The sequence below is a fragment of the Psittacula echo genome (assembly GCF_963264785.1).
Source record: "Psittacula echo genome assembly, chromosome: 5".
In the NCBI taxonomy this organism is placed as follows: Eukaryota; Metazoa; Chordata; class Aves; order Psittaciformes; family Psittacidae; genus Psittacula; species Psittacula echo.
The window spans coordinates 37,764,697-37,791,053 of record NC_137739.1 but is presented as its reverse complement, the minus strand read 5'-3'; the positions used below and the strand labels follow the sequence as shown (position 1 = coordinate 37,791,053).

At 36.8% G+C, this 26,357-nt stretch overlaps 1 protein-coding gene across 1 annotated transcript; it reads right to left on the bottom strand.

Moving 5' to 3' along the window:
- On the bottom strand, nt 1-26,357 carry TOLLIP (toll interacting protein). Its single transcript, XM_080619065.1, has 6 exons — nt 26,186-26,357; nt 16,885-17,034; nt 13,809-13,991; nt 12,725-12,877; nt 11,273-11,363; nt 1-1,631 (listed from the first exon to the last, which is right to left on the bottom strand). Exons 1-6 carry the CDS (start codon nt 26,216-26,218, stop codon nt 1,417-1,419), a joined length of 825 nt encoding a protein of 274 aa, XP_080475191.1. The 5' UTR covers nt 26,219-26,357; the 3' UTR covers nt 1-1,416.

The following is a 26,357-nucleotide window of genomic DNA, read 5'->3' as shown; positions in this document are numbered from 1 at the left end:
GGTCTATGGCTATTATAGAAAGTATTTGAAATCAAACATTAAAAAGATAAAACAGCAACATTGCACATCACTGGGAAAATAAACTGGTGCATACTATTTAAAGTGCATTACTTTACCATCTACAAAAACATACTGCAGAAATTTATCCAACAGGTGTAACTGGTGCATACTGTAAGATTCTGCAGCTCCAAAATGAACTGTTATCTGAAAAAATAATATTAACAATAAATACAAGCAACCTCCAATCTCCTCTGAGGATCAGGCTGTAACTCAGATATGTCAAATTTTCTCTCACAAAGAATTTATTTCCATCTGCATCAAATAATGATAAACTGGCTACAGCAACTGTAGTCTTAAGTCACCGAGCAACTCATAATACCATTCAAAGATTCTGAAGGTACTTTTCATGCTTCTTATTTCAGATTACAGGAAAAAATACAGTAAGTTTTCCACTAATATAAAATAATAATTTTGCTAAAATACAGGTGTAATAGGCCTTATTTAATGTGTATTGCTTTTTTAATGCAAAACAATACCTTCAATAATTGTTTACAGCTTCAGTAATTAGCTAGGTATAAAAATCTTTCCTTCTGCACTTATCCTTTGAAATAGCCATAGGAATGTTATTAGCGGTTAAGAGTGCAATTAACTGTGGGAGTACATTAGGGCTCAATCTTGTTCTCTGCTACAGCAATACCTACTGTACAAGTTAAAAGTTACCTGTAAAGATTTTACAGATCATAACAATACTATATGGGAGGATAAAGCCCAAAATGCACACCATATTGCTTTGGTGCCCGATGACTAGATTGAACAGAAAATGCTTATTACAAATACCAACAGTGCAACCTAAGAAATTTAGCTTATTAAAAATGTTCAATCAGAAAATTAAATATATCACAGCAATAATTAAACATCATAGGGCAAGGAAAGGGTCTTTCTTTTAAATTCTGGAAGAAACAGGCTGCTTGATGAAACCTAAATATTTCAATAAATCAGTTATATTTGAAGAGCAAACCCTCCATAGGATTTTTTTTTCCTTTTCAATCTAACGAACAGTAGTAAATCCTGTACTGCATAGAGTTACTTTGTGAGAACAAATTTATGAAAAGGGGCAAAGGAAAAAAAAAAAAAAAGGCAGCATTACTCCCCACCCCATCAGAGTACAGCCACACAGGGCACAACCAATAGTAAAGAGCTTCAATGCTATATTGTAGGGCATAACCTAAACTGAGTATGTACAGATTGAGAAAGAAGCGAAAAAGATCCACATGTCCAAGGAGAAAAGGGGTATAATCTGTCACACAGGATGCACTAACAGAAAGCTGTTGGGAAACTATTCCTCTAGCTAAACCCCTGGCTTGGCAAGTAAAAATAAGTGGCATCAAGGATGGGGACTATGCAGGAAGTGAGGATCTAAGACTCTTCAGCCATCTGAAGCAACGAGTTGATAGCTGCATCCTTGTTCCCCCTCTGAGCTTCAAGAACTGAGCGGATTACTTCCCTGTCCATGTTGGGAAACATGTCCTGAATAGATTTCAGGTCCTCTTCATTACACAGGTGCTGAGGATTGACCGCAGGAGGTGGTATTGCCAATGGTACCATGCCTGGATTACAGACTGCAGGCATCCCTGCAAGGGAAAAAAAAAAAGAAAAAAAAGAAAAAAGGGAAAAAAAGAAACCAAAACATACATGAGTGAGGGGAAGGGGAAAAAAAAAAAAAAAAGAAAAAGAAAAAGAAAAACACAACATCAAACCCAAAACAAAACCCAATTCAATGGATATGAAGAAGAAAGCAGCTCATGACTCACTCCAACCCAGCAACTTCAGCTTTTTTTTTTTTTTTTTTGACAGATACTATGTACTCCAGGAAAGTAAAAAAAACACTGAGATTATACCTAGACTGTAGCAATCAGAAAATATTTTTCTGGAACAAACTCCCTGCACAACTTATGTTTCAGAAGTGGTAAACTACACTAACATGTACAGCTCAAACTTAGGTAAAACTTGTCATCAACCAGGTTTACATATGAACCACTACTCAAACACGAAGCACATCACAGAAAGATGTGATTGGTTTTGGGTTTTTTTTTGTTTTTTGTTTTTTTTTTTTTTTTTTTTTATCCATTCTCATCACTTCTTACTTCCTAGTGAGTTTATATTGCCATTAAAAACATGGGTTTACATCAGCAGTATACATAACATACTCAGAAATTCAACGCGTGCGATCTCCATTGCATTCAAAAAAAAAAAAAAAAACAAACCACAAAGTACTTGTGTCCACTAAGAGACTGGATCACACTCATAAGCAGATTTAAACAATTTTTTTTCCCTGGTTAAAGTTCCATACAGTTCAGCTGCAAAGTCACAAAGTGGCAAAAGAGCAATTCCTTTCATACCCATAGGAGTATACACTGCTCTTCCCTATTCCTCTGCCAGAGGACAAAATTTATCTGACATTTTCCATGAACTATTTGTATGCCTGTGTAAAATTAAAGTGCTTTAGAGAGTTTTCAAATTCCTGTTAAAAGGAAATACTAGGCAAAAGTTCATTTTCATCACTTAACTTTCATCACTAATTAAGCACAGATCCATTGCTGAAAAAAACCCTAGCATTTATTTTTATAAAACTGAAACCAGGTATAGTATATACGTCTAAAGTCCTTGGTTATCACTTCTGAAAATGCTGTATTCCACTTTCCTCAATAGTGCCAGACCCCTGATTATTTTAGTCCCACACCTTTGTGTGTTACTTTTCCAGTTCTGCTGTATTGTTACTAAGGTAGGGCAAGGAGAATTACCTGCATCTAGATGCAAACATGGCATCACTTCATACAGCAAAATGATAAAGTTTTTGTATTTGTTCTCTATTTGCTTTCAACCACTTTATCCACTGTTTCAAACACTACTCCTCTAGTATTTTCATGGAATAGTCTACCATAATTCAAAGATTTTTATGTATGATAATGACCAACCAAGAAATGATGAGTTAAGATTTTTCTTTACACATAACATTTTACTACCAGCCTCAATAAGTGATTTTATTTCTCCTTTACTATAATGAGATCCTTCTGCAATCAGCTGCCATCAGAGAGACTTAGAAAAGCACTGAGGTTTTGTTTTGGTAAGTTGTCTATTAGTCCTCTTCCCTTCATTAGTTTTTTAAAAATATGATGAACCCCAAAGACCTCCCTCCATTAGGGGATAACTCGTCACTTATTTTTATCTGCTCATCAGCTCTTCAAATAGCTATTAAACCACAAAAGGACCTTTATTGCATCAGAATATCATAGAAGAGTCCTTAGCAGATAACATTGATAACATTTGGAATGGTATAAAACAAGAAATAAAAAGGAAAGAATCAGTCTGCTATCCCCAGTTTTCTGAAAGCAAGACTATTTAAGCAACAGGTTACATATTGCATTTGGTAAAAAAATCCTAAATACAATACTGGGAATAAATGTTATCTTACCTGCAACTTTTTACTGATCATTTTAACAGTTAGTGTTAAACTCTAAAATCTGAGGCTCTTTCTGCACACAAAACAACAAACCAACACCCTACCCCACCTCACCTCAAAATAAAAAGCAGCCCTCATATTCCATCCTAAGAAGGACAAACCCAAACACTTTTTTCTTCTCCCATTATGGTCTCACATTCGAACTGTTTGGGGTTTCTTTTGTACTCCCTTACATACTTCTATCCTTATAGTCAATTACCTAAACAATACCAGGTTCCCTGCTTCTTTAAAACAAATAGTTCTCAACCCCTTACACAAGAGTGCTTTTTCTTTTTTTTTTTTTTCTTTTTTAAATTTGGCATACATTTAGTTAGAGCAGCTAACAACTTTTTAATACAGCTTTTATTTTAGTTTACCTGTTCCAACTTTCTGTGACCTTCATTACTCCTCCTTAAGTTAAACAGAGGGTTAACTATTTGTGTCATCACTATTATACCTCTTCAAAATAAGATAATTTTTGAACCAGGTTTCATGTATTACCCAGGAGTACATCAAAAGCTCCTTCTCTTCTACTGAATTCTGATTAACTGCTCAAAAAGCATAACACCATAAAGCAGATCTACAACTGAAAATTTCAAGTGTGCCTTTTTACAGTCTAATCTCTCTTAGCATAATGACTAAAGTACTTACACATCATCAAAAATATTGCAACTATACTATACTACCTCTATTTACACTTAACATCTTCCCAAGAAAAAGCAAAGAGCAATTTCAATACTTATATTGTCTCTTCGAGATTTTTTTTTAACCTGTAATTATTTCATCACTCTAACTTGTACAAATATTTTAACATCTCTGTGATTATCTTTTCCATCAGCTTTAAAAATGCTATGTTAAAATTCACATTCAAGGTTGGATCTGCTAAACCCATCATAACTTACATCAACTCTGGCTTACAAGGTACGATAACTGAATATAGTTTGACTGTATGCACTGCAACTATGGTTTTACTTAACGTTCTCTTTGCTATTTCGTTCCTCAACTTGCACTTCTGTCGTATCTTAAGGAATGCATTACTGTTAGCAAGCACTCCATACTAACCAATGTTTTCTAATTTTGATTTTAAAATTCTGCTTGTAATCATCTTAAGTTTTATTAGAAGCAGAAAAAGAACCTAGATGCTTTAAGTCTAATATACATGCTGCATCTATTAAAAATGTTCATGCTAGCAGCTAAAGAAATGTCTCACCATAAATTCTATACCTACACAATGGAACTATGGCTTTGTCTAGCCATCTGCATCACAGCACTACCAATCAATCAAACAAGCGCATCACACCACTACCAAGCAATTATCTATCACTTTTTCTGCAACAACGTAAACTTTAGCTCTAGAGATTCTTGTGCCATTTGAACTATGGTCACTGGAATTCTGCCTGGCACGATATGTTTGAACATATGGCAAATCAGACCACATATGCACCCTGGGGGCAAACCACTGTGCAGTCCTCACCAACACTGCAAATACACTCTACTCAATGATCATATCCAGCAGCATTTCAGTCTACCTCAACTCATTCCTCACACTTCCTACAATCTAAGTATTTACCACAGGTGAAAAAAATACGCATAGCCTAAAAAAAATGAAGTTGCAAAGCACCTGAAAGAACAGAGAAACTGAAGTTATGCTTCACTTTTAACGCAAGCTTCTTAATATTCTTTAGTAAGTCATCGACACTCTAAGATTAATCACCTACCAGCCTGAGTAGGAACTGTCCATACAGGAGGTCAGTGTAACATACTAATCCAAATAAATTGAGGCTCATTTCTTGAGGACTACAGCATCCTACAGCTTACCAATAATTTGTCTTGTTAGTGTCGAGGGGAAAAAAAAAAAAAAAAAAAAAAAATCCCACACCAAACCACCACACAGATTTTTTTTTTTTTACTGCTTACATCAAAACAAGGTGCTTATGAAGCCAGACATCTGCACCGCACTGGTTTTCATTAATGATTTTAAAAACCCATTTTCTCAGCTCTTACAGTTCTAAAATTAATTTATGCTGCCTACAACTACACTGTATACAAATGAAAGTTAGTATCAGTGACGCTTAATGAATACCTCCACAATGTAAAGGCTTACTTTTCACAAAACTCAATATTCAAACTTTACAAATACCAATTTCAAAGAGTACCTTGGTGTGTTGTTTTGTTCCACGCTCAGGCTAAAAGCATCCATAATTTCTGATTTACAAAACAGTAAGCAAGACTTAAGCATAAACTTAAAGAACTGTGCACTAAAATTAGTAAATAACACATACATACGCATTCATTCAAGAGAGTTATACTAAACTTCAAAATTATCCATGTTCAGGAAAAAGCTGCTTTACATACTAAGCACTTCCTTTCCCTAACAGGTTACACTAAACTAAACCAAACCACATAAGAATCCATTATCAGTGGGAATTGCACACTCCTGCGTTGCTCTCGGATATTAGGCAAGTGTTACATATCAGAAGAATGAAGCATTGTTGTCCAATTCAGTGAAATGGCAGTGGCAAACATGCTAGCATAAGCAGTGTCATTCCAGTACATGAAACAAGTATGAACAATAGCAAGTCAACTGCTACAAGCAGCAATGGAAGCTTCAATATAGAATTAAGAGGGTAAATGTTTTCTAACTGCACACAAGGCATTACACACATTTTATTTTATTGTCCAGTCAAGTGACCTATGTTTAATTTCTTAGCTCATTACTCTGTCCCATGAACAGACCCTTTCAGATTAAACTCAGGAACCTTCTCAGCACAAATTCTTTAATTTAAATGAAGAAATCAGCATCTCCTTTTTTAAAATACACAAATAGGTCTCGGTGATATTCGCTTCAGAAAAAAAAAGACAGTGCTAAAATATGCATGTCACCATCTCAATTTTTCAAGTGTTGCTTCTTTGCAAACTACTAGAAAAGTGAAGCATATGGACCCACAGAATAAATCTACAATTCCACTGCTCTGAATAAACCAAATAAGTTGCTACAACCACATCAGTTTTATTTACAGCACCTTTCTGAAATTTAAAGCATCAAGAAATTACGTTTTACCTCACAAAGACTGGTTCTAGAATTTTCTGAACATACTTTTGAAGTATTGAAGACCAATGCTTTTATCAAAGTTAAGGATGTCACAATATCTTTGCACAGTTCAAAAATCAAAGGGGTCATAGTAGTTAAGTCTAAATAGAAGGACAAAATGGTTTCCTATAACATAATTTGCCTTTAAAATACTAGTCAGATGCTTAACTTGACATGGATCTAAGCCAGATGTGCATAAAAGATATGTACTAATAAAGTTATTTTTTTATAGTTTTATTAAAATTAAAAAGGCTTATTTGAAGATTAACAGAAGGCCATCTTCTCAATGCTACTGCACAACTGAGTTCTTTGCTTTCAAGTTTATAAAAAGTTGTGACATTACTTCCTTCTCTCCAAACCTTGCAGTAGCAGATCAACTGCAAGACCTGTTTCTCTAAGAAACCAGTACTATCACCTAGAATAGCTCACTGCCACATACCACCTTCAGAAGAATATTAACATCACATTTCATGTATCAGCACCATTATCACTAATTATGTTAATCATTAATAGTTTGATGATGAGCAGATGCCTTTAAAGACTTTCCAACAGGCTAGAGGGACTTTAACCATTTCCAGGAGATGCATTAAATTGTTCTATTGTGACACTCAAGTGGCAATACCTTGTGATGCAGTCTGCTGTAACAACTAAAGCTGTTTGGATGAGTTCATGCAAAGATTGTTGAGTTCATGAAGATGGGAGTGAGAAAAGAGCTTGGAAACTTACCCAGAGCAAAGTATTCAAGCCCTAAAGATAGGTGAAAATGGAGGGGCAAGGGGAAAGGAATAAGATATGGGAAAGAAATATTAATCTATTTTCGAAAGGAAATGAATCATTTAGTGTCCAAAGGTGAATGTTGAATAAACTGAGGCAATTGGATAAAACCTAAACTACCTAATGTCAAAATCCCAATGCTGCTGGGATTCAGTTTCCCAACTAATTTGCCTCAGGCTCCGAACAAGTTTCCTAAATGGATTGTTTTTCACAGAAATATCAATTAGAGGAAATGTTTTCAAAATGAGTAACACACCAGGTGTTTGCAGCAAGGATTATATTTTATAGCCCACAAAGGACAATATACATCTACGGTTTTCTGAATAAACAGCAAAAACATCACAAGCTCACCTACTAAACTCAATACAGACACCTTGAGGAGTATGTACATATACACACACAACTTTGCCTCAATAAAAAAAAAAATTGTATTCTGGACTCTGAAACACAGGTTTTCAATCTACTTTTTACACAGGTGTTTAGAAGTACAAATACATTTCCTCTGTAGGCCATGAATACTTAGCTGGTAAGAAACGTAGCTTGCTTATTGAACTAACCTTTTTGCTTACTCTCTTTGATACATTATCAGTAAGATCAGCTTGGACTGTACTCAACCAGTATACCACAATATCCTACAGCCTAAATTAAGTAATTTTTAGAAAAAGAAATAGGAAGAGGCAGATAAACTCACTTTCTAGAAAAGCAAGAGGACTGGTAGGTTCAAATTTTCCCAAACCAAATCCACGGCAGCCAGTCTGTAGCAAATAGTGCTGCTGTCAGAAGCGTTTATTTTTAAAAAAATTTTGCAATTAAGTAACATGGTGCAAGAATATTCTATGGCTATTTCTGTTCTCATCACAGGTCTGTAACATTTACCATCAAATGTGGGAAAAAGAGCATTACTTGTGCTGGCATTTCAAGCTTCATCTGCTTACCGCAGCGCTTGCTACTACTATTTATCTCAATCGCACACAAGCTGAGGTATGGGAGGAATTAGGTGGTTTGACTTTAATGAGAAGGGTAGTTATGTATACTAAGTTTTGAACAGAAATCTTCCCTTAGAGAAAAAACAGCTTGGCCTTCATAACACAGCTATATTTGACTGAGCACGATCTCTGTTTAAAGCACAATTTGGACAGTTAATAAATAACTGTTCAACTGTCTGCACCAGCATTTTAGTCCACCCACTGTATTTCCACAATAGATAATACTTAGAATCTAACAGTCTTCCCCAACATCAGAATCCCTTCCATTTCAGATGTAATAAACTATTTGGTGCTGCTCTTCCACTCTTCTGAAGGAAGCAAATAGAACTTGCTTATTTGATGCCACTCATTTAACTGGAGAGGTGAAAAACACTAACTGAGCTCAGGTTCAGGCTCCTGTGGAGCCTACTGATGTCCCACCACTGCCCTTCTTGAAGCAGCCTCAAAAAGAGAGGAAACTGTACAGGGTTCTAAAGAAAGTAGAGCAACAGAGTTTCCCCAGAAGATACGATCAATTCAGTTGGGAAGGGAAGGCCTGCAATTTGCATGCATCTTTCTGAAAGCCCTTCCAGAATTCAGAATTAACATCTAGTTCAGTATATAAAATACATGCTATATACTGACAGTACTACGTCTTCCAAGATGCATATTAACTACTATTTTAATTTCAAATTAAGCTATACCATTAAATGTATGAAATAGTAGAAGTATTCTGAAGTCACTTTCAAAATCCAAACCTAACCATCCATCTAATTACTATGAGACATTGATTAGTGAACAGGCAAAAGCTTTAAAACTCACAAGTGCTTTTGAGAAATTTTGATGGTGCCCACAGAAATTCTAGAGCAGCAAGTACAAAGTACAGTAATACGTTAAAAAAAAAATAGGTCAAACATGGCTTGTAGTAAGTTTGACATTCATAAAGTCAAGGACAAAGGTTCAAGCATTCTCAGAACAACAAAACAAAAGTTCAAATCTAGGGGTGGGCCTCTACTAAACTCTATTTAAAAATACAAGTCATAGAATCAGGAAAATTTTTTAATGCAGAAGATTATCAAAGAGGTAATTAAAACAAGCATGCTGAATCTTTGCAGAGGGCAATGCTCCAACATACAGGTCAATAAAATTGTTACATGAAGGCAAATTCTTACATGCTAAAATGTGAGGCATTACTATCACTTGCTAAATATTATTTGTTCACTTGTCCAAGCAGATTTAATAAGTATTACTGAAAAGCGAAATACAAAACTTACAGAACACCAAGATCTGAACATCAAGATACACCACTGTTGGGGTTTTTTTTTTTAGCTTTTGAAGGCCTAGTATCGGCTTTATCTGTTGACTTATAGGCCTAGTTTTAATCAGGCCTGAAACCAGTTACTTCATTTCTACTGTTTGTACTCTGCCTGGCACAGTAATTCTGAAAGACAAATATTTTCACTTTGATCTGTTCAAGAAATGCTATAGCATCTTCTACTACATTGCTATGAGTACCACCCCAGCTATTTTCCTTTTAACCATACACAAGGTGGTATGTTTGAAGTTCAGTATACAGGGATGAGATGAACCTACAAGAAAAAAAGATATGTCATCTAATTCAAACAGAACAGCTACACAGAAGTCTGGCTTACCACAATGGAATCACACTTCAGGATGCACACATTGAAACTAGTTCCTTAGCAAAGCAAGCAAGACTTAAATCCTGAGAACTCAGATACAGAGATAAAAGTACTTTAAATTAAGCAAACTGCATGCTGTCATAAGGGAATAAAGTAGACAACCAAGTTTTCCACATTTTGCCCTAACTCTCTAAACATGGAAGTATGATTCTTTAAGTTACATATCAAACCTTCTTTTGAGGGGGTTTGCTTTTACACAGAATGAAATTTTAAATTAAATCATGAATCTTTAAAAAAAAAAAAAAAATCTATAATCTGTATCAGTTCTTGGCACTACAATTATGTCCCACACATTCTCTCACTCACTCATACACTTGTGTACAAAGAAATTCAAAATATGTAAATTTGCATCTTATTTTCCCTAAAAAAAAAGACACACATTACTGAATACATATCCTTATAACAAACCACAGCTTTTAAAGGCTATAGATGAAACACACAAACCCCACAACTTTATTTATTAATTATCTAAGTAGGGCAAATTCAAGCTTATTTACATACTTTAAACTTCTCATCCTTGTTAGAAAAATTACAAAACATCTTTCTATACAAGTCCAAAACTTACTTGGCATAAATCAAGAGAACTGGCAAGACTTGCTTTAGCTCTTCTTTATATATTTAGCTAACTACCTGAGAGTTCCCTAACATTTTTAGATGATCTCAAGGTGATCTAGATGATCTCAAGGTCCTTTCCAACCCTAACTATTCTATGATTCTATGATTTTTCATTCACTGTGCTATACACATGGTCTAAAGCAAGCTTCCAGCAAAGCATCTTCAAAGACCACAGAAGATTAAATCCTTTTATGGGCTATTTAAACTGCAGTTCTGACAGCACAAGTCATTTGGTGCACTTCTTGAAGTCTCAAGTTTCACACACGGATTACTACCATTTAAATAGGCACACACTGTATCAGAGTACAGGCTGCTAGATATGTCAGGTCACTGAGTAAGTCTAAAATAAATACTCAAAGAGAAGCCTTCAAGCTACTTGTTCCAACTTGATAGTCATTTTAATCCATTTAATCAAGCTCTCACTGCTCCCTTAAACAGGATGAAAGACTGAAAGCAGATCTACACTTAATTTGCTCACTCTTCCCCTCCCCAAAATATGGGAAAAGTGGTTACGAATAAAACCATTTATAGTTGTCTTTACATTCTGAAAAAGCAGGAGAAATTTGGTCGTTAATTCTGCAAAATCCTTCATCTGGAAGTTTTGAGTCTTAAAGGAGAGAGAACATACCTGCTATAGGCACATATCCAACTCCTTGCTGATACACAGTGGGCATCAGGACTACTGGCTGGGGCTGCATCATCATGGCAGCTGGCAAAGACTTGACACAAAAAGCACAGATCAGAACCACCCAAGAAACAGAAAAAAAAAAAATAAATCAGCAATTAAACCAGTAATTGCAAGCAAGTTGCCATATTGCAAATCCATGTTCCATGTTACAATATGAGTATACTCAGTGATAATCTACATTAAGCAAAATCTCTGGCAAATTAACTCAACCACCATCCTTTTAAATGAGTTAATTTGCCTGCAAATCAATACAAACACATCATGCCAAACTAGCCTTTTGAAACAGTTTGATAAATTTTGTCACTGAAGTGAATTATTTTAAAAATACGTGTTTAATCAGTTTCCATGCTTTATTCTTATGAAATGAATACACAACATATTCATCACTAATTAAGTCTTAAAGCAAAACCAAGTTTTATTGCGAGCAGTATACTTCTCCTAGAAACAAACTTTAGTTCAAATCAATTATTTTTGAGGTAAACTAATACTTTAAACAAAATATCAATTTAACTCCATTCCCTCTTACTATCACAATTCCTGTTCAGTTTAATCCTGGAAAATATTAAATGGTCAGATTCTGTGTACAGTACATCCATGGGCAGACAGTTTTAAAGGTATATTCCAAACTCATTTTTGCTAGGGGTGATGGAATAACTGCTCATATATGGTGTAGAATGTGAATTTCAAACAGTTGTTTGACTGTTTGACTCAACAGCAACTTGGAACTTTTGATGATGTACAGGCGTAATAGGAAGTATTCAGGGCTGCACATGTTACAGGGCTGCACATGTTACAGGGCTGCTACTTAAGGCAAAGGCGACAGATAAGAAGATATTCCATGAGCTGCTAAATGGACCAATGTAAGTCAACAGTTAATGACTAGGAGCACCAAATGAACAAGAATGAAAGTGAAAAAAAAGCCATTGGAAAGAGAATTCAAAATAGCCAAGAAAGACCTAAGACAGAGGAGAGTTTCTCTTACTTTTGCTTTAAAACTGATATCAATTTCTAAAGTTTCAGAGGAAAAGGAAATTAAGTTATGGTTAGATTCCACAAAGCTGTTTTAAAATTATTATTATTATTATTAAGTTAGAAATTACAATGGACCATTTGACTGGGGATTTCTTTTTTATACTTCTGTTAGCACAGGACCAAGCTGTATTTTTGTCATCACAAAACCAGATAAATACACACCCGTTTATCACATCACCAGAAAGCCTCAATTAAATTAGCATTTTTGACTGCTATTCCAGAAGTATAATTCTTCTAAATGCTAGCATACATAAACACCCAATAAGGTACAATGAAGCTACATCTACTTCAACCTAAAATATCTCCCTTCCACTAGACAAAAAGCTCTCCCTCCCTCTTCTCACCCCAAACTTGGCTTACCGTGTACGACATAACCAGATTAATCATTCCTTCCTTGTCATCACCTTGCCTTCCACTCAAGCTATACCATTCATCCTCCACATTTCCTTGTTTCAGAGATTCAGGAATTGTAATGTGTGTCCAAGCGATGCGGTCATCCATTGAAAAGGCCCGCTGGAATATAATTGAAAAAAAATAAAGTTAACACTCCTGAAATAAACATAGAAAAAAATTAAAATTATTTTTGACTAACATTTCCTTCACCTTTATGCTATTTCATTTTGCCATTTTTAAGTTACTCCTTTTGAAACTAGTGAAGTATCAGTAAATATTTTAGCCATCTCCTTTCAAAAATGAATGATGCTGTAAGTGGGATTATAGATTGATAACAGGTATTAAATAAGAAATTAAAAATCTGAAGCAGAACACTTCTAGAAATACAACATGCCAACTGCAGCACAGTCTGCATGCATCTAGTGACATTATATCAGAGGCCATTAAATGAATGTAAACAGCTTCTGTTTACATTACTACAATGGGCTGTGAACTCCAGTAATTCAGGAGTAGATGCATGTACTGCTCTGCCACCTCTGTTGCAGCAACGAATCAGACACAACCAATTAAGCAAGCCCATAAAATAGTACTCAAAAGCCTCCCTTGTCTAATGAGCACACTGCTGCTGCAGTGTCAAGTTTTACTACACGTAGTAAGACAGGCAGCAAAAAAAGAGGCAAACAGACTTTGGCTTCAGTTGTGGCCTCTTAGTTTCTGCTCATAAGCCCTAGTCACTACAGTCTATACTTGACAGCTTTATTCTCAGCATTTCTGAGCTTGAGAAAACTTCCAAACTCCTCCTAAGTTAGAATAACACTGAAAACTTTCTGACTAAACCAGCACTGTATAAACAGGCTATTTTTAATAGCAACAGTGCAAAATATAAGGCTGCAGGGTATTTTGATACTGAAGAGGAATTTAAACACCACTCAAGACATTTTTGCTTCTCTTCCTTCATAGGGAACCCTGCTAATTCCTCATATCAGCTACCAAAGGAAAAGGAACAGCTCTGACATTCTTGGGGCAGAGGGAAATATATAGCAATTCTGACCTCATCAAATATCTCTAGATAAAAAGAGTCCACACCCGGAGGAACAGTGCACTGAATAACTTTGTTCCAGCGGGGGTTCTTGGCTCCATTATGTGCTGTTGGAGTTTCATACACAGCATACCCCAGCCGTATTCGACAATACGGATCCATGCGCGTCATTCCATAGTTTTTCGCCAATTTTGCCTGGAAAGAAAAGAAAGCCTTTATTTACATTAACTTGAGAATTTAATAATTATTAATTCACAAAGAGAATCTAATATTGAACAAAGGACAAGAGGTAGACATTTCTGAGGTAGACAGGAAGGTGGGGGACACCACCAAGGAAAAACAGCATTCAGATTAAAACATAAGCCAATTGACACCATTAAATGTCTGGCAGATGTTTAAAAGGAACCTCATTTTTATTGTCTGTTGTAGAAAATACAGATCTTTACCACAGCTAAAATAAGTTACCTCATACCAAACCAAAAGATATACGATTACAAGGAAATAGTAACAAGTTCAATTTTTGCCTAAGTATCTGCTCTCCAATATACACTCATAAACTTAATGTGATCCATAGCCTGTCCTTTTTCACTGAAGTACTTTTAAACGATGAAATACAGAAAATCAGTAGATTCAAAAATATCACGCAATACAAAAGCACAAACTGCAAAAGCAGTTCAATTGAGGTAAAATCTAGATCTTGCTTTTCAAAATTATTGAAAAATTTACTTAATCCAGTGTGTACTTCGCTATTACTTCATTCAGTGGGCAACTTAAGCTCTACATTACTATAAAAACAGATGCTGTATAGAATCGGAATATACGAAACATGCTTTTGCTGTAACATCAAAGGAACAGAACAAAACAAGTTGATAACACTCCTGAAGACAACACTCAGTACTGTTACATAGATATGCCAAAGTAGAAATTGGACTTTTTAGACATGCTGTTTCTCTGACCCGTGCTAAACAGCCTGTAATTCTCATTATGTAAGACAAGTGACAAAATATGGTGCCTAGGATGCCTCCCACTTACAGGACATTTAAAGAACTGGAGAAGTTGAGACTTGCATAAGATTTAGAAGCAATGGCAGCAGCTCTGGCCTGAAAATCCCTTTTCTCCTTCAGTGCACATACTGGTTCAGTAGTTCCTACATTAGATCTGGTGAGAAAGGTCTCAAACTGTTTCTTGTAAATGTGGCCTTAACAATTAAAGTAGGAAAGCTGGCACGGAAATTATGCACTCTCTAGACTCTGATGTCCTGAAATCAAGCAGTTTATCATAAAATTTCACCTAAAGAAAGGACATTATCAACCATGCTTAGACAAACTTACCACCATTTCTATATATCTGCAAGGAAAAAAAAACCCCAGGAAGTTACCTCCCCAAAATCATTTTCTAATCTAAGGCATGCTGCTCTTACACTTTATCAACACGTATTTAAATATAAAAGCCTTACACCAGCTTTTCATGTCGCACAGGTTAACTATGCCATCGTAAGTCTCCTATGTAGAATGCTACGTGTCCCAGTTATGCAGCCAAGATTAACACAGCATTCTTGTGTAAACTCCCAGACAGGTACAGAAGACAGATCTCTTGGGACACAAGTACAGAAGACAGATCTCTTGGGACACCACAGGGTTGTACTGTCACTCACAGTGGGACAAGTTGGGATCAAAACTCCAGAGGTCCCCTCTAACCTCAGTTATGCTGTGATTCTATAATAAGTGGTTATTTACAGATATGGCATCACAAATAGCCATTAGCTTTTATTCTTCAAGCAAGACTTTTTTTATTGTCTGCGCAAACACCTTAAAATAAACAAGGCTCAAATCTGATCAAGACCAGTATCAACTCCATCAGTTCACCTGTCCAAACAGTAATCTGGATGTTTCTGTACACAAGACACTCAAAATGAGATGCAAAACTCCTTCTTGAATACTGCACTGTCTGCCCCCTTAATTGCTCCAGGAACATCTACTATCTACACTGACTAGATCAACAAACCATGACAAAAAACACTTTAAGCTGTCCAAGCAAACAGCCAAAGATGAATCACCTATGGAGTAGCATACAAGTTGCTAGAAACTGCCAGAGAGTTGAGAGACATGGTATGTTGTTTGATAAATAGTTTGTATCCTTATGGGCTTGAGGTTTAACCTGAATCATCTATTCCTAGCTCTGGAAAAAAACTCGTACTAAAGCTTCTTCCACCATGCTCCAAAAGCAGTAACATTTTTCTGCTACTTCCAGTCTTATGCTTCTCTGAACACAGACTGGGAAACTCAGAGCTAGAAAAAGGGCTGCAAGTGAATGCAATTGATGAGTTCAAGTATCTAGACTTTATAAGTAATAAACCTTGAAAAAGCATTACTCAGTTTTCAAAAGGATATAACCTGTGAAGGAGCAAACTGACCAGTTGAAAGACATGAAAAGGAAGGATTAGTGTCTCTTTTCCTGAGAGACGTTATGTAGGTTTACTCCCCAGTAAGGGCCCCACCATGGAAGCTGCAGCCATACACATACTATTGCAGACTTGGTGCTGAATTTGAGCTAAGTACCTCCTTGCTATGTTTATACAGAGAAACTTAAAAACAGCACCTGTAAATAGATGAAGTACATTAAGTTAATATGAAGGACATCTCGTGTGCTAGTGCAGATAAAAAGAAATGTGTTGAGACAGATCAGTTTTAAAACCTGAAATCTCCTACCAAGACGTGAAAGAAAAGATAACAATGGAAAAGAGGAAATAGAAGTAAAGAGCCAGGACTACACACTTGTGATTAATAAGAAAGCTTGCAGAAAGCACTAAGAAAAACAGCAAATGCATTAGAGGAAATAGGGATGGAACAAAGCAGTCACTTAAGGCAAAATACATAAGTTTACAGGCAGTTGCTGCACAATACAACTAGGAAACATGAAATTGAACAAAATGCTCATGCACAGAAACATAAGCTAAAATTTGAAAAATTATTCATCCCCTATATACAAGTAATTTAGTAACTCAAATTCCAACACAAAATCTTTGTGGTCACTGATCAAAAAAGACTGTATTAACTACCTAATTGTACAAAGATGGTACAATTTATACCTGTACTACAGTAATGCTGAGTCTGCCTACTGTACCCATTGGTCCTCCATATTGTAGCTGCTGAGCTGCCTGGGCATCCAGCTGGATTTGCTGTTGCTGCTGGGTTGGTGTAATGCGAAGAAAATCTTGAGGAAGCTCACCAACATATACCTTAAAAACAAAAAAGAGACAAACCTTCAAATCTAAGTCTCTCACTATCATGATGAAAAAGAGATAAGAATATAAATCAAAGGAAAGCTAGCAAAAACATTCAGCAGAATTTAGTCTAGTTTAGCATGTACAAAGAACTAATTAAATTATAAAGCTGCCAACTCCTGTAGAGAATATTCTCATACTTTCAAAAATGCTAGTTTCCAACATAAGCCTCTGAAAAAAAAGTAGCACATACCAAGGCTGCTCTGCAACTAAACATTTAAGCAACCCATACAAAAGTCAGAGCTATGGCGTTTTATATCCCATTCACATATGACATCTGATGACACCCTGCTCTTTCACTTATCCATCACTCATGCTGCATCCAATCATTCCTATGATAAGACCAAGTACACTGCTTTATTTGAAAGGGTCACTTTTACAGGCACCTTGAAGACAAATTAGAAAGACATTTCCTACGAACCAAATCTTTTAACATAACTAAGAATCCTTCAATATCACAAAGTTTTTCAAATGTCAAACACAGCCTGCACCTAAACTTGGTGCCAAATTGGGATGAAATTCTACCATACTCCGAACAGTAAATAGGCAAATTCAAAATCTGGTCTACCACAAGAAAGAGCCATAATGGAAAATTCAAAGTAGGGAACTCTGCCCTATGTGCCAATAAGCATTAGTAGTCACTATGTATTTTTCTCTTACCTTTACAGGAAGGGAATGTTTCTACCTAGTTACTTGTTAACTACTGCTAATTCAACAACCATTCGGGTTTTAAATGGTCAATAAATATTATCAATAACATATTTAGAGAGATCACCACATTAAAATAACAAGCATACTATAACAGTAGGTTTTAAAAGGCAAATAGAGTGGCATAGAAAATTCATAATTAAGCTGTACTCCTTTCTGTTGTCTATAGAGTTGCTTACATATTTAATACAAAATGGCCACCTCATCAAGAGAAAAAATGGAGCAACTTCTTATGTCGCAATCCCAGCCAAGGTTACTCAATTTTGTATCTGCCAGATGCATGCCTACAGAACATAATTTAAGAAGTTAACAGGCCTCTAGGGCATAGCTTTTGAATATCAGACAGCATTTCCATGTCAAGATTGCATCTTGGAGACAGAAAGTGCAGCTCTTTCCAAAATCACATTTTGTATGACTACTGCTATTTGAGAGCCTCAGAATCCTGGCAACAGCAGGTGTTACATGCCAGAAAGGAAGTTTATGAAAAAGGCTAAAGAGGAAGTACTGAATGCCTGCTGCTAGACTATTGGGAGGGAGAAGAGTTTTGCTTACAAGCATCTTAAAATATTGCAATTAGGATCCCAAATAGCTTACGTTTTAAAAAAAGGACGGAGGGAAACGAGGGCAGAGAGGGGAAAGACTAAGCTAAAAGACAGTGCTAATATAAGAAGAAAGCTTATTTAAGTTAGGCTGGAAAACCAGACAGGGTCTTGTAACAGCCTTCTCATTACAATACATGTTATAAAAAAGGAGTTGGTTTTAAAATAAAACATAATCCATTTATATTTGGAACGGCATCAGAATTAACAAGGCAACAGCATTTACAATGCAGCAGGACCCCTCCAACCCCTGACCTCCAGGAAGTTTCAAATCTGGTATTATTAGTTATCTCTAAGGACAGATACCAGAAAGATTTTCCATACTCAGAAGCAGTGGCCGCAGCCCTGAAATTACATTCCTATACGCATAAGCTCCCTCTGTCAACTTAGAAAAGAGGATAGCGTATTTTGTCTCCACCATCTTAACATGGACATTGAAATGCCTAATTCATTCACAGCAGAAGTTTAGTATCATTCACTTTTTAAACTTTAAGACATTCAAGCGCTGCTCCAAAATAAAATACGCAAGCTAGACACTAGTAGAGTCCAAAAGAAACAAATTAAATCTGTAAGGGAGACCGAAGTTTACTTACAGTATCTAAGCTGATTTTAGGTCATTCAGTTATCTCACACAAAGCTACATTCTTATCATGCAATTGCAGACATACACAGGAACTGAAAACAGCTAATATTACTAAATTCTCAAAAGATCCAGGTGGTAAACCCTTCAAAAAGGAAGAGTAGGGAACAAACACATATACTCCCATCCTGAGTGTTCAGTTCTGACAGAAATCTGGTACATGTCCTGGTGATATAGTCAGTAAAATACCTAGAAAAGATGTTTATTGACAAAAATAAGACTGCTCAGTAAGTTCTTATGCTAATTATCAGTTGACTCCATATTGATGGCAATAAATCAGTAGTGTGCCATCTTTTTATCTGTAAAGTAAATAAGCTAATTTATACCTTCCTCAAAGCATTTAAAAGCAGGCATATAATTGCCACCTCCCAACCCAAATGAAAAATATAGTTACATAACCAGAGGTGAACCACAATTTTTCTTTTTTAACTAAGGAGAACATGAGTGACAAACTTGTATCACTGTTCCTATTCAACACCCATTCTAAACCAAACGCATTTCCCTCTACTACAGTGTTATTTAAGGAAGAAAGTAAAATTCAAACCTGCTTTGCCATCAACTTGAGAACAAAATATTAATTCCATTGGACACCTGAATTTTACTACAACTCTCTTCAAGCAAGATAGCAACATGACAGGGCTATGATAGAACTACAACTGGAATACAGATGTTGAGCAGACATTAATATAAAATGAGCCTGCCTTGTAATCACTTCCTGATAAAATTCACTGACAGCACTGCCTATCAAAAATATGATCTAGAAATAGAATATTGCCCTTCCTATCTGCTAAAACCACCTGAGAACTGGTTTTGAGGATCTTCTAGAGTAAAATGCTGCAGGTATAAAACCTGCATCTCAGCTTCTTCAGATTGAAGGCGGCGTGATGTTCTACAGCTATTTGAGCTAATTTAGGACTGGGCTATCTCAGTTTCACCTTTTTAATTCTTTTCACACCCATTTCTTGTGCAACATTAAACAATGCAAAGGCAACTGTAAAGTATGCTTGTGCAGGGGGCTGAGCAGAAGAAAACTAAAAAGTTTGGCAGTAAAGGGAAGAGGATGCAAGTCACCAGGACCTTTACGTCACCAGCTGAACATCTGAGTTACTGGTACCTATATAACAGAGTGAAAGGGAATGCAGAGTCAAAGACAACCACAAATGTCCTGACTTATGGAACTATACACTGACACATGATACATTCGGGGAACCAGGGTTCCCACACCAGCAATTACCAAGAAACTCTGATATTACATTTCAAAGAAGTTTCATGTTAGAGCTTCAAACACCTAGCTACTCAAAAAACTTTTAATCATTACTGTTTTAAAGAAAGACTGAGTGAATGAGAGGTTTAGTGCCAAGTGTCCCTGCCCATGGCAGGGGTGTAGGAATTGATCTTAAGGTCCTTTCCAACCCTAACTATTCTATGATTCTATGTTTCTACATTTTGCACCGCAAAGAAAAAATTGGGACAAGATAGGACACATCCAGAGGTCCTAAAAAGAGCTAACTGATGTTTTTTTCAAGGCTAGTCTCCATCATCTTTGTAAGAACATGGAGATTTGAAGAAGTCCCCTATAATCAGAGAAAGACAAATCTCACACCCAGCTTTCAAGAGGGCAAGAACGACTTGAGGAATCACAGGCAACTCAGCTTAACTTCAGTTGCTAAGAAATTCACAGAGCAAGTCCTTCTGAAAACCATTTCTAAACACACAAAGAGAAAAAAAAAAAAAACACAAACAAAAAAACCCAACCAAACAAACCAACAGGGACTAGAAATAGCCAGCAATTACCAAGGCTTTAAAAAGAAAATAAGAAGTCCAACAAGCCCAACTGCCTTCTACAATAAAATTATAATAATCTGTGAATAAAGAGAGAGCAGTAGATAGCAAATCTGGGTCATTACAATCCAAATGGGTGGACCACTGGATGGATGAAAACCAGCTAGGTCACTAAGCTCAGAAGGTGAAGTTCAGTGGTTAATGACACTGGACATGGTCAAAAGCAAAGTTTGAGAGGCCTATACTGAGATTAACTTATATGTCTAGTATGTTTCCTTAGCAGTAACCAGAGGTGAAGACAGAATGCACACTTACCAGTTTCAAGGATGACACCAAATTTGAGGGGGAATGAACAGTATACTCAAGAACAGGACCAATCACCAGAGTGCCAGAGAATTCACTGACAGGCATCTCACGAAATTCAACAAGCGCAAAGTCCTGTACTTTGGACAAAATAATCCTTAGCACTGGTACAGACTAGAAAATAACTGGCAGGGCTGCAGCTCTGTAGAGAAAAACATGCGGGTCCGGGTGAAGAGCAAGCTAGACATGAATGAGCAGAGCACTCTCACAACAATGAAGCCTAACAGCACACTACACTGCCTCAAGAAAACCTTAGCCAGCAGGCTGAGGAAAGCCATTGTTTCCCTTTACTCAGCACTCATTAGACCACATCTGAAATACTGCAATTCATTTGGGACCCAGCAGTACATGAAAAATTATAAACTTGAGTTAGCCCAGCAAAGATCCACCAAGATGGCCCATGAGAAGCATTGTGAAAACAGGCTGAGAATTTGTTTAGAGTAAAAGAAACTTAGGATGCACCTTGTAGCAGCTTCCCAGTGTCTGTGAGGAGAGAAAACAGTCAGGTTCTCTTCTGAGACGCAAGGTAAGAAAAAAGGAGACCTCAACTGTCAAACTGAAACGGGAGATTTAACATAAAATAAATTAAAAATAAAAAAAATCACCACAGGGACAACCACAAATCAGAACAGATTGCCCAGATAGACAGCAAAAACTCTTACCTTAAGAAGTGTCCTATCAGAGTAAGCCCTGAGCAACCTGGTCTGAATTAAACACTGACTATATTTTTAGCAATAGGTTGGACTACATGGCCTCCTGACACCCATTCTAACCTGAACTGTTCTATGATTCTACAGAACTCACTTCATAGCATGACACATGCCCACATAAATTCCTGTAGATTTAACTGTAGTCAAAAGCTCTACTTCAAATTTTCAATTTAGAGATGGACAAATAAGAGAATGTAAAGTGTGGGGTTGTTTTTTTTTTTTTGTTTGCTTGTTTGGTTTGGTTTTTTGTTTAGGGATTTTTTTTTTTTTTCCTAATGTCACTAAAGTGTTGCAGACTGCATGGTACCAGACACCACATCTCCCATTCTTATGATTTTTCTCCTGTTACCAGAAATTTTCCCATCTCATTTGTTACTTCCATACGCCTGTCTACCTGCAAAGGTTTTCTGAATCTGTAGTCTCAACCTCAATAGTATTTTCTCCTCCCAAGTACGTCACCTATAGTCTTGACTAAGCACTTTGCCACAAGCTACTGCCTCTGAATTTTCCCAGCACAAATAAATTTGTCGAAGACATTAACATTTAAATATATCAAAAACATTCTATAGTGCAAAAGTACAGCTATTAATATATTAAGTTTGGTTTTACTGAAAAAAAAACAAATATGAACCATTTGACTACAATCAAAAAAGATGCCCTTCTTCACTAAATCAATAATTTGAATTCCCGCTAAATATCACAGTATTGTATACAAACAGGAGTTAAGGAGAATTAGCACCTATAAACACCTCAATTAAGAAGCATTTACAGCGTATTTGAGCTACATACCTTTGGTCTGCCATCAGTGTAACAGAGGAATAATATTGGGAAAACCATTCAAACACCTCAAAATAAGTAAACCCACAAATTCACATTAGGATTACAATTAAGGAGAACAAAAATTGCTATCAATTCTAGGAACAGATTTGTGAGTTTTTCTACTCTACCACTAGATTGAGCAATAGTATCTTTCCTCCAAGTCCTGATTAAACGAAAATGTCACTGGAAGCAACAGAAAACAAGCCACTTAGTGCCTTAAGGCACTCTTATCTCTGAGAGAGCTTCAAAGCTGCCCTCAACATTTTCTGTCAAAGGAACACATGCCAGAGATCTGATCACTTCACTTAAAAATTGCTTAACATTTTGCTTAGAAACACTCAATGAGGTCTTTCACCCTTAGCTTTTCAAACAATTTCTGAAATCCAAATTGATTGCAACAATGCATCTTTATGAATTTTCCACCTTCACAGATCAGGATTTTAAAACTACATATATCCACACCCTAATATGAAACAAAATATCTAATAAAATATTCAATTATATCCAGAATTATCAACACAAATTTTTTGGTGATGCAACTTTGATTTCAAAATTGCTCATGTGACAGCATAACATATATCAATACTGGACAACACACAAACAGGAATTGCTTCTTTGTCACCTTTGTTCTGAAAAATATAAAAGTTTTGAAGACTCTCAAGACAAAACTTCAAGTAAAATCAGAGGCATAAATAAATGACAGTATTAGGACAAGAAAAGTAATCATAAATAAAGCCTGCCTACTAGAAGATACCAAATTATCAGAACAATTATTATTACTGAAATCAGTAGCAGAAATTTAAGCAGTCTAGTTTGGTGCTGGATCTGATTTGGAGGACCTGACATATTTGCCAGCATGGTGAATAAACACAGAGATTGATTCCTCAGGTAGCCAAGCAGACACAAGTTTACAAATACACACATACAAGGTTTTGGTGTCTCAGACTTAACCTGGAGCCTGATCAAACTATTTATTAATACCTCTCATTTCGAAAAGGTATCATGTGGCAGCCCTTAGCTATTCAGCTGTAGTTTAGATTTCAAAAGCTGTTTTGTTCTCGAAAGGTCACAAAATGTGAAAACACACTAATGCCATAACATCATGAAAACAGCCAGAGAAATTATGTTTTAGCAGGATATTTACTAGTAACAGCCAGAATGAATTCCAGTTCTGTTTCATCTGAAAAACTAAACAGTCATTAGAAATTTTAATTACTCACCAAATAAGCTTATTGTCACAAACTAGAAAGCACAGGTATAAGAACAAGACTAACAATGGTATAGTAGCATATTTCATTTTCTCACCTGCATGAAACAACCTGGAGTATTTTCTTGCCTGTTCAGAGACATATCCTGTCTCTGCAGCAGCAAGAGAAAATGTTTCACAGTCCTTCAGCACCATTTAGCGGCTATTCACTTGTAGTACACCTGTATTTATATAAATAAGTAGAATTCCATCTCCTGCTCTAGAAAGAATTAAGAAAGGCTGGCATGTACCATTCCAACATCCTGCCCTGTGAATGGCAGCTTAATATTATGCAACTTATTCATTCATCTAAAAACATTCAAATCTTTAAAGTGGTTAAAACAAGGAAGAAAAGTATGCACAACACATTAGGAACACAGGAAAAAAAAAAACCCAGAACAGAAAGCCAAAGTTGTACAAGATAAATCATCATGCACTTTTCAATACATCAGGCTTAAAGCAATTTTAAGTAACTAAAGATTGTCACGAATTATACAGGAGCACCCAAGTAATTCTAAAATAACACATAGAGAAGAAAAGCATTTTAAGCATTGAGATGCAGTTCCTTTAAAACTTTTACGACTAGGCAGTTATGATATTCAAGCATCTGCAAAATTATAGCCATGTTCAACGAGTTTTCACTAAAATCTTGTCTCAACCCAGGAAGAGGATTTCACCAGGCTAAAACAAGCAGACATTGGAAGTACTTCACTCACTACCAAAATAAGGTGTTTATCACCACACGCAAGTGAAACTTCTCTCAAAAATAAATGCCAGTCCATTCCAGAGAAATACCTGCAGAATTTCACCTCTGCAAATCCGGACTGCACTTGGGCCTACTGTTCAGCTTTAGCAAAAATTATTTCTTTTATCCCTACTTCCCCATTAGTTCCTTCAACCTCCCCAACCTTTCCCAAACAAACTGAAGGATAACTAGAAATTAAGTTACTTTTAAACAAAGTCTATATTTTCAGGTATTTATATTATATTAAGCTTTTCTGAGCAAAAGCTGTTACATATTCACAGAATTCTATTCTTGTGCAATCACACCACTAGCCCTCAAACACAAAGCCTTTGGGGATAGCAGCTACCTAATTCACCACAGATTCAAACAGAACAGCAGTCCTTGTCTTTTCATGATACCATCAAGAGATGACCAAAAAACTACACCTTTTATTCCAACAAGAGAAACATCATTACAATCCGTTGTAAAAGGAATCTATTCTGGGAGATCAAAAAATAAGGCATTTTAAGGAATTAAATTAATGTTCATGTAATATTAATGCCATGAGATAGCAGTAGATAGTGATGCAGTTTTTCAAGATTAGCAATTTAATAATTCACTCCTCTGCTCTTTCATCAAGGCTTCATAAACACACAAAAGCAGCTGCTTCTAGGAAATACCATATAGGAGTTTGAATCGTTTAAGAAAAGTCTTACTTCACCTGCAAGAGCAACGACACATCATCAGTTACCACCAGGTACTTCCAGACAGGAGGAACAGACAGGACAGCAGAGAGTGCTGTCCACACAACTGAACATCTCAGTGTTGGAAGAGATTATTCTAGGGCAAAACTAGACAACACCACATTCCCAATAAACTACCTACGCTAACTCCAGAAGATTGTTAATGTGGTTTTAAGGCTGCTTAGCTCCACACCCCGCAACAAACATGCCTGAATATGCCTTCCAGCACGTTTCAAGTTCCAGCTTTCAGGTGACAATTCCAGAGACAGCTATCTGAATCCGCCAGCCGAACCATGAAAACTCGGAGCCCTACTCCACTTCAAAGAGAAGGAAGTTTAGCTTTGATTTAATTTAAACCGTTCGCCCCTTTGGAAGGCCCTTAGACAAAGAATAGGTGGAATAGCCTCTTCAAGTCCTACACGCAGCTAGGAGGGGCTCTGCCCTCCCCTTTCCCAAAGCCTTTTCGCAAGGCGGAGAATCGGGAGAAGAGGCTGACCTTCCTTCCCCGGCCCCTCCCCGCATCACGGCAGCCTGGAGAAAAGAGGTCTTTGCTCTTCTCTCTCCCTCTGCCACGGGCCGTGAGAGGGGGAAGGGAGACAGCCAGGAAGGGTGAGTCACCCTCGCGCCAAGGCCCACTAGCAGGAGCCAGGCCGAGGGGGAAAGGGACAGAAGCCGAAGCCCAAAAGGTCCCGGCAGGCCCCACCACCCAGTGCGGTGCAGGGGCACGAACTCACAACAGACAACCTCCAGAGGATCCTGCGGCTGCACTCACCGGGCCGCGTTGAGTAGTGACTGTGGTCGCCATAGCGCCTTCCTCGGACCCAGATTCTTCCTTACGCCCCGCCAGACCGCCACCACTACCGCCGCTTCTACCGTTACCGTTACCGCTCCGGCGGCTACCGCCAACCGTCACCCAGCACGACACTCCCGAGTCAGCTGACCAC